An 8,886-nucleotide genomic window follows, 5' to 3' on the forward strand; every position below is an offset into this window, starting at 1 on the left:
CCCACCACCTCAACTGGTTCTTTTCAATGTGGAGGAGTAGAGGCTGCATTCTGAGTCCCCCCTGAATGGCTGAGCTCTTAAATATATCTCTTGAGTCCAGACATCCTTCACCGGAAGCTAATTCCTATTGCTTGTATCTGCGATCCGATATTTTTTTTAGTCACTACCCACAGATCAAGGCTGTAGGTGAGGGAAGAAGCATAGATTTACCAGTGTGGTTTTTCTTAATTTTTTTGCCCAATGCTTTGTCATTTGGGAAAGTACTAATGAGGATTGATGACACTTTGCCATCTCTTTATTTCTATTTCCTTTTGTAAATGAATACCAACTCTGACTGTGGTAGACTATGGCAAAACTCCTCTCGACAACTGATAGCAGTGTGCTACTGGGAGCCCTGCTAGCACTCACCACTTTGGCTGAGAGGTAAGTAAATGTTGCACCGAAGACTATACATACAAGGACGATTTCATCTGTTACAAGATTTTCTTCTCTGCAGCATAGAATTTAAAGAGGAGATTGGGAAGCTACTGATAGTGGAGAGCCTCCTTGTAATACTTCAGGAATACGACCTCCTGTCAAAGAGGTAAGAAAGCACTACTAAGTTGTTATTCTAATTTATGGAAAAGGTTTTTTCACCCATTAGTGCTGATATACAGTCATAAAATCTGGACAGAAACATAGACAGACAAATAAAATAGAGCTGTAAAGAATAATAGTGTATATTATCTCTGCAAGTATCAAGTTATATTCACTTAACATAAATAATATTGGGGTTAAACTTCGTCCAGAATGAGTGCGGAGCTGTTGAGGCTGCTCTGCCCGGTTCAGCTCGTGAGGGCTCAGGTGAGGGAGCTGGACGGTCTGCCAGTACTGCTGAGTCTGTTGCATGGCAAGCACCTGAAACTGCTATGGAGTGTCACCTGGGTGCTGGTCCAGCTCTGCGAGGACCCCGACATCAGGGTGGAGATCAGAAGCTGGGGTGGCGTGCAGCAGCTCCTCCGGCTGCTCCACAGGTTCGTGAAAATGAGCGAGTACAATGTATTTAAAGTTTAGATTACAACAGTTAGCTCTCAGTTTGAACATTTATAGTCTGTAAGTTGTTTTCACTAGTTTTCAGTGTGATCCTTGTCTTTGAAGGGACAGATCAGCAAATATTGCTGATGAATCTGTCTGGAGTTTATTACCTCATATATTTTTCTATCCTTTTTTTATCCTTTCACATCTTTGCTGGTTAGAAAAACAATGCTTTCCGTTTGTCTGCAACATAATCTCATCCAATATTTCATAGCTAATGATGGAGGTTGTAACTTTAGCTGACTGAACAGCATTAAACAGCTTTGTTCTCAGGCTTAAAACAGTCACAGTGCCAAAAAATAAGGCACAAAATCATTCACACAGTGACAGGCGGTACATCACCGACCGCTCGTCCATTGAGGCGCTCTCCAGTGCCAACGCAGCCGGTCGCATCCAGAGAGAGCACATGAGGGAGGAGCTCAGCCCTCAGGAGGTGGTGGACAACACGATCGCGCTCCAGTCAGGTCAGGGTATACGCTGCATATCACACAATTTATTTCTGGGTACTGTGTTGCTCAGTGGCATGGTGGAGCAGTGGTTAGTACCACAGTAAGAAAGTCCTGGGTTTGAATCCACCAAAGTACCCACCAGCTTTTCTGTGTGAGAATATTATATATTTATTTATTTTTAATGATATTAATTTATAAACTTATAAAGTACTCATTAGTGGAAATTGGAGAAAAACAGGTTTTATAAGTGAAAGACTTCTATTATAAAATCAGTCACATGGAGAACAAAGCCTGTGGGAAAGTTCAAACCAAGAACACGCTTGGGGTAAAAACACAGGTCATCTACTAATAATACATCTTAAAATCTGGAAGAAACGGTGGAAATATGAAACTTTTACTGCTTGGGAACATATTTGTACCTTTGTGATGGTTAGGAATTTACATATAGTTACGATACGTTCCAATGATCCCTGTCCCTAGGTCTGCGTAGGGACAGAAGCGGACATTTATTCCACCTCTGTCTCAGAGAGTTTATGATAAAGCATTTTTTTGTCCCTACTGCACAAAAAGAAAATGCTACCCCAGTCTTATCAGTTACTGAGGATGTAAACAGTTTTTTCCTGACATGAGACAATGACGACTGCAGAGAGTTGACTAACCCTGTCTGTAATTGCACAGGAAGTGGTTGTAAATTTCCTGTTTTCAAACGTCTGATGACTCTAACATAAAGCAGAACTCGTTCTTGCTCACTCCAAACATGCATGCCCCGAGAAGTATCAATAGGGAAAGCTTAAGATTTACATTTCAAACACAGTGTTTCCTTCTGGCCTTTTGGTTTTTTAGAGAGTCATATAAATATTTACAGCTGTAATCCAGACTATTTAGGACTCTGTGATTGTGTATATGAGTTCTTAAATTAAATTCTATCCCTTTAATCCCCCTTTCAGCCTGCTGTACAGCTCTGACTGAGATGAGTCTAGATGACACATCTGCTCACCACATTGTTCAGGTAAAGAAGGGTTCTTAGTGGAAGAGCACGTATTAATCAAATGAGAGTGCTTTTACTCTTGATCCTATTACCAGAGAGAAATATGTAAAAGCATGAGCTATAATAAATAAAAATAAAAACACATGTATATGTTTTTGCGTTAGTTACATTTGACCTTCTTTTCTTAGGAAAATGGCATCTATATAATTGCAAAGTTGATTATACCATGTGACTCTGGACAAACAATCACTTCTTTACAGGTATATGCTATTATATATAACAAATTGCATAATAATCTAAATGTTCTAATTATAGGAAATAACATATCTGTTTGTGTACTGGCAGTGCTATGCATTCCGGGCGCTCCGATTTCTCTTTAGTGTGGAAAGAAATAGACATCTGTTTAAGAGGTGATGAAACGGCATTAAAAAGTTTTAAAATATAACAGAAACTGTCTAACATTAAGTTCATGAAGTGGATGAATTGTTTTAAAATGAGCTACTGTTGGAACACTGCCAGGGAAAGAAGTCTCATTATTGCTTTCCACTGCCGTTTTGTGATCTTTTATCCATTACAGACTCTTTCCCACAGACCTCTTTGAGCTGTTTATTGATGTTGGACATTATGTGCGGGACCTCGCTGCCTATGAGGGCCTGCAAACCAAAGTTTCACTCTACACTGTAAGAAATAGCTTCTAAATGAGTTTATTTGTTTATTCAGCTGTTTTGGAGTTGGGGAAAAAAGGAAAAACATTGACTGCCGTGGGGTAAAATAAATGAGGTAAACTGACAAACAAACAAAGTTTTTGTGTTTTCAATGCAGAAAGAGGAACTGGACAATCTGAGAGAAGGCATTGAGACAGTGGACCAGAACCGACCTCCTCTCAGAGTGATCAGTGGCTACTCTGTGTTGGACCATCTGGGCACCGGGGCCTTTGGAAGTGTCTTTAAGGTAAACATCAGTAACAGGAAACACAATCAAGAGTGACCAAATTTGGAGTTGGTTGTGATGTTTTGCATCTTTTCTTTTTAAATTTACTTCAAATTTATTGGTTTGATGACAGGTCCAAAAACAGAGCGGCCAGAACATCCTAGCGTTGAAGGAGGTGAATCTACACAACCCTGCATTTGGCAAAGACAAGAAGTCCAGAGACAGTAATGTGGAGAAAATCATCTCAGAGCTCACAATCATCAAAGAACAGGCACTTGGCTCAATACAAATCACAAGTGAACTGTATTTGGACAGTATGATTACATGTTGGAAGTTAATGTGTTGCTTATTTATCTCTAGATGACACACCCGAACATTGTTAAATATTACAGGACTTTTCTGGAAGGTGAGCATAATGAACTCTGAAACTGAAAATTACAGGGAGTCTATTTGATTGTCTTGAGGTCCATATTGTTATTCTCAGGCTCTACTAAAGGATATTTTCCTGATTCATAATCCCTGTAATCCCTGTGAGCCAAAAACTCACAGGGATTACTTACTTACTGGGTTCATTATCTGTAACTGTAGTCATGTTTAACATGAACATCCAAAGGTATAATGGCAAGAATCTGAAGGAAATTAAGGAAGAGCATATAATAAGTCCCCTTTAAAGAAGAAAAAAACAGCAAAAGGCCAAACACACTTATCATAATGTCCATTTTAGGTGACAAGCTGTACATTGTGATGGAACTGATTGAGGGAGTACCACTGGCTGAACATTTTAACTCTCTGAAGGAAAAACAGCAGCAGTTCACCGAAGACAGACTTTGGAATATATTCATACAGGTAACAAATGCTAGTAAGTGCTTTGTAAACTGCTTGTACTGCATGAAGTCTGATTGTCTACCGCCTGACTAATTTGACACTTCCCACAGGGTCCACAGAGTAAAGCGCTATACACAGGCCATTTGCCATTTACCATTACCTTTTTGTGGTTAAGAACAAACTTAATAGAAAACACAATTAAACTGAAACCTAGAAATTGAGAGCTAATGAAAATTAGACTCAGCCATACACAATCAACACAGTCACAAGGGATGAAGTAAAACTCCAGTGAAGACAGAAGAGGACATGGGATTAAACAGGAAGTGAATAATGGACCATTACTGAAAGGGGAAAACATGAATAAAGGAAAAGAAAAAACTCAACATAGATGAACTAACTCCTAGGGAACATAGAAGGATGAAAAGAAACACCCAAGGGGACTAAAATGCAAGAAACAGCAACTAGAGCCTAGGTACAACAAAATATTAGAGTGTAAAATAAAAATAACCCCGCAAAACATAAAAATCATAACTTTAAACACCAAAGCAAAAACCCAAACTCACATATTCATTCAAAACTCAAAGGAACAGAAACCCTGGCTGCCAAACTGGTTTTTGATTGTTTTTGATAATAGCCAAAATGAATAGCAATAATTTTCACTCAGCAAATAAGACACACATGGATGAGCCACAACTCCTAAAGCACTTCTAGCATTGAAATGAACATAATTTCTCCATGTTCCTTCAGATGTCTCTGGCATTGAGGTACCTGCATAAGGAGAAGAGGATAGTCCATCGTGACCTGACGCCAAACAACATCATGCTAGGGGAGAAAGATAAAGTCACCATCAGTGAGTGTGCAGTTAGGTTTCCCCACAGAACATCCCGTCATATGAAAAGTTTAACTCTTGTCTTTCCTCTACCTGAAGCTGACTTTGGCCTAGCTAAGCAGAAGGAGGAGAACAGCAAGCTCACATCAGTGGTTGGCACCATCCTTTACTCCTGGTGAGGAAGTTAAGTCCAAACGTTCAGCTGTTTTTGTCTTTTATTACACTTGTTTTGTGTTAATCGAGCTGAGGGAACAGAAATCTGCTCACATAAACAACTGTGGGAACTCTCCTCCAATTAGAGGTTTTAAATACGATGGCTGTCATTAGAATTAAGCCTCAATTTGGCTTCAGGTAAAAAGTCGAGGCCTAAACTTGAGTTTTAGAGTTTAGAATCCATTGCTGTGTGATTATATTCCTATAATGCTGTCAGATTCACATACACTTTCTTTTTCCTTGTCAAATTGTGGGGTCCTTCTAATCTTCTGTGATCATCGTCAGATTTTGTGGCTTCATTCAGAGATTTATTGCATGAATGGTCCTCATGACTCAAGATTTTCAGTGTGGTGATGTGTTTTTAGCCCAGAGATAGTGAAAAACGAGCCGTATGGAGAGAAAGCTGACATCTGGGCTTTAGGTTGCATCCTCTACCAGATGGCCACTTTACAGCCTCCATTCTACAGCAGTAACATGCTGTCACTGGCCAGCAAGGTAGCATGGAGACACACAAGACTCACATTTTATGCCTAACTTCATATATTTACTTTCTACTGTCAGTCACTGATCACTCTAATTCTCTGCTGGCAGATTGTGGAGGCCGATTATGAGCCAATTGAAGAAGGTACTTTTTCAGAGAGAGTCATCGACATGATCAAATGGTGAGCATAGACTGTATACAGAATACAATCAATCTGGCTTCATTGATTCAGTCATTAGCTTCTGGAATCCGTGTTTGAGGATTTTCTTTTTATTTAGATTTTACACAGCATCTCAATTTTTTGCTTTCTGGTTCCTCTATTGTTTCTACTAGATTTTCTTAACTGATGCATGTTTAACTTAAAAGCATTCACTAAGGACGAGGTCTCAGGATTAGCCCTGGTAGGAAGTCCAGCACCACAACAGTTACAATTTATTTAAATGTATTAGTGTTTACATGTATTATCCATGTGGAAAAATAAGAAATAAAAGAAGAAATAACAGAACAATCAATTATTTAATAAATTTATTCAGCACTTTACTTTGTGATGTGATGTCCTGTCAGGTGTTTAAATCCAGATCCAGATCTGAGACCGGACATTATAGCTGTGAGTTCCAGGATCTCTGACCTCATGATGAAGCTGATGGATGGACTCTACACTTCCCAGAATTCACTGGAAAGAAAAGCAGAGCGAGACAGGAAACGAGCACAGAGGTTTTTCCTAGAAAGAGATAAAATTAGGGTGACCTGCTCTTACTCAAACATGTCACAGGTGAATTCAGTTCTTTGAAATCAGAAAAAGACTCTTCACTTTATAAATGTTAAATACAGACTCATGAACGTTTGTACTGTGCTGTAGTGCTTATAAATAAATATATTATTAGCCTGCAGAGATTTAAAATGGTGCTTCATATTTTACAGGAAACACCCATGATGAAGACTGAATATGCACCTTCATGCTCCTCTACAGCCTGCAGCTCAAACCACAGCAGAGAGCAGAGACTCGCTCAGGGTATCTGGGTATCTTTATACTGCTCAGACTGTGAAAGGTGTGAAGACACAATGCTAACATGTTGTGCGTGTGTGCTTAGATGACGGCCCTGATGAAGATATTGAAACAGGCACAGACACTACCACCAACTCTACAGGGAAACACTACGGTTAGTGGTGTCAAAGCTGTGATAATGCACATGATCACATTTTTATTACCTACTTCAAAGAGACTTTTTTTTGTGTTTTTCATACATCCAAATATTCACAGGCACGTTTACTTTACCTGATGATGCCTCACTACTGTTAGTTGTTGTGGTGCCATTTAGGGATTCAAAGCCTTTTTTCATTTATAAACATTTATTTTCTCATTTCTTCTCACTGCTTTAGATTTTTCTGTTGGTTGTCGTGGATTTTGCTCACTAATTATACCCCAAACCCCATTTGTTTTACTATTTATCTTTAATCAAAGGCTCAAAGTCAGCTGCCTGTGCTACCCCTGATCATATTTTAGTCAGGTAAGTTTAACACATTGAACACATTTCCAGCTGTATGATTTATGTAAGCTCTGGGCTTAATGTATGTGGTAGCAGTCTTGAGCTCATCCTTTGAACTTGAAGAACGTGTAAATGTTTGTTGGTAAACACAAGCAAACTGAATCACTTTTGTGATTTGCTGTTTTTCCCAGTGGGGATTTTGCAGCTGCAAAGGTGAAACCAAGACCGGGTAATTTTTTGACTTTATGGCACTGCTTGACCTCTCAGACTACAGAAACCCTTTCAAATGAGCCTACATGGCTTTCTTTAGCACTCATCAGTCAGTTTGTTGGTTTTGCTCTAACCTCAGTGTCAGCAGGAATCTGCGTCTCCCAGAAGAAGCTTCGCCAGATTGATGATCCAATTCAGAGGCTTCTGGTGCAGCTGCACAAAATCATCTTCATCACTCAAGTAAAGGCATAAAGAAATGTTTGCTGAATCTCTTGATTCAAAAATTATAAATGCAGTCACAGAAACACTCTATCAGTTGGACTATTTGGTCCAGCTGAGATCAACCCATGAGGAATATTTTGTCAGCAGTGGTTAGATTTGTATTTGTTGGTAATAACCTGCATTTATTTAATTTCCAGCTTCCACCAGCTCCACACCACCACATTAAACGGCGCCTTGTTGAAAGATTTAAAAAGTCTCTCTTCCAATTTGGCAGCGATCCGTACAACCTGAAAGTGGAGCTCAGCAAGGTTTGAACTGTCAACTCATAATTCAGAACTGCACTTGAAGTTAAAATGCAGGGAACTTGGAAAATATGGTCAGACAGAATTTGTATTCAGTGATTGTACTTTATAATTTTCCTTCATAATGTAGGACTGCTCAGCAATCATAATCATGATCATTTTGACATTTCTGTGATCAGAATGTGAATAAGCACAATTCACTAACTTTGGAAACATCAGATATTTATTGGACTAAAGAAAAACTGCAGGCTTCAGATTGAAAGCTAGTTCAAAATAAAGCCAAGCATCGTAAGCAGACCACAGCCTGATGCACAGCCTGAGTTTTTAGGGAAAAGGCAAAACGCAGCCCTATGAGGGAGAGGGGCATGCTGCATTAATAACACATAGCAAAACAATGAGTCATTGTGAAACATAATGTGGCACAATAATGGCTTTGTAACAGCTATCTTGTTTTCATAACTGTGAAACTGTTTTCCAGACATGTGGCCACAAAACATGTGATGCTAACTTTGCTGTCATTTTGAACATGTGGTGTGATCTTGGTGACAATGTTAGATCAAATGAATAAGGCCCTAGTTTTGCAGGCCTAGAGACCAGTCAATAACCCTCTGGCAACCACATGTCGCTAGGGAAAAATCTGTATTCCCCAACTGGTTGGCAAAAACCTTTGTGATTGCTTTGGTCAGTCGCCTATTGCTAATAGTTTGAATGGAAGTGAGAGAGTTGTCTGTATGATGCAAAACAGAAGTTGAGAACATTCACCTTTAAAGGAAATGTTTCACCTTTTGAAACATGTAGGTTGAGGTTCCAAGGCAATCCCTTCCCCATTTCCAATTTGCCATACGCTTAATCCAGTGGTACTGCTACTCGGGTAGT

At 39.3% G+C, this 8,886-nt stretch overlaps 1 protein-coding gene across 3 annotated transcripts in view; it reads left to right on the forward strand.

Annotated features, from left to right (window-relative positions):
* Nucleotides 1-8,886, forward strand: part of nek10 (NIMA-related kinase 10) — a 20,836-nt gene that overhangs the window by 5,488 nt on the left and 6,462 nt on the right. For 2 of the 3 annotated variants that reach the window (XM_005751486.1, XM_005751488.1), the window contains exons 10-32: nt 344-423; nt 497-583; nt 789-1,013; nt 1,399-1,538; nt 2,471-2,532; nt 2,700-2,771; nt 2,857-2,921; nt 3,089-3,191; nt 3,334-3,462; nt 3,575-3,712; nt 3,802-3,847; nt 4,166-4,287; nt 5,014-5,116; nt 5,195-5,270; nt 5,674-5,803; nt 5,900-5,970; nt 6,354-6,561; nt 6,711-6,801; nt 6,881-6,949; nt 7,252-7,297; nt 7,468-7,505; nt 7,626-7,726; nt 7,906-8,016. In XM_005751486.1, the coding sequence (XP_005751543.1) occupies nt 344-423; nt 497-583; nt 789-1,013; nt 1,399-1,538; nt 2,471-2,532; nt 2,700-2,771; nt 2,857-2,921; nt 3,089-3,191; nt 3,334-3,462; nt 3,575-3,712; nt 3,802-3,847; nt 4,166-4,287; nt 5,014-5,116; nt 5,195-5,270; nt 5,674-5,803; nt 5,900-5,970; nt 6,354-6,561; nt 6,711-6,801; nt 6,881-6,949; nt 7,252-7,297; nt 7,468-7,505; nt 7,626-7,726; nt 7,906-8,016 (2,313 nt within the window). The remainder of the gene's footprint in view (nt 1-343; nt 424-496; nt 584-788; nt 1,014-1,398; nt 1,539-2,470; nt 2,533-2,699; nt 2,772-2,856; nt 2,922-3,088; nt 3,192-3,333; nt 3,463-3,574; nt 3,713-3,801; nt 3,848-4,165; nt 4,288-5,013; nt 5,117-5,194; nt 5,271-5,673; nt 5,804-5,899; nt 5,971-6,353; nt 6,562-6,710; nt 6,802-6,880; nt 6,950-7,251; nt 7,298-7,467; nt 7,506-7,625; nt 7,727-7,905; nt 8,017-8,886) is intronic. The other variant, XM_005751487.1, reaches the window with a different exon arrangement.

The sequence above is a fragment of the Pundamilia nyererei genome, unplaced genomic scaffold, assembly GCF_000239375.1.
Source record: "Pundamilia nyererei isolate P.nyererei 1_Seehausen unplaced genomic scaffold, PunNye1.0 scaffold00313, whole genome shotgun sequence".
NCBI lineage: Eukaryota > Metazoa > Chordata > Actinopteri > Cichliformes > Cichlidae > Pundamilia > Pundamilia nyererei.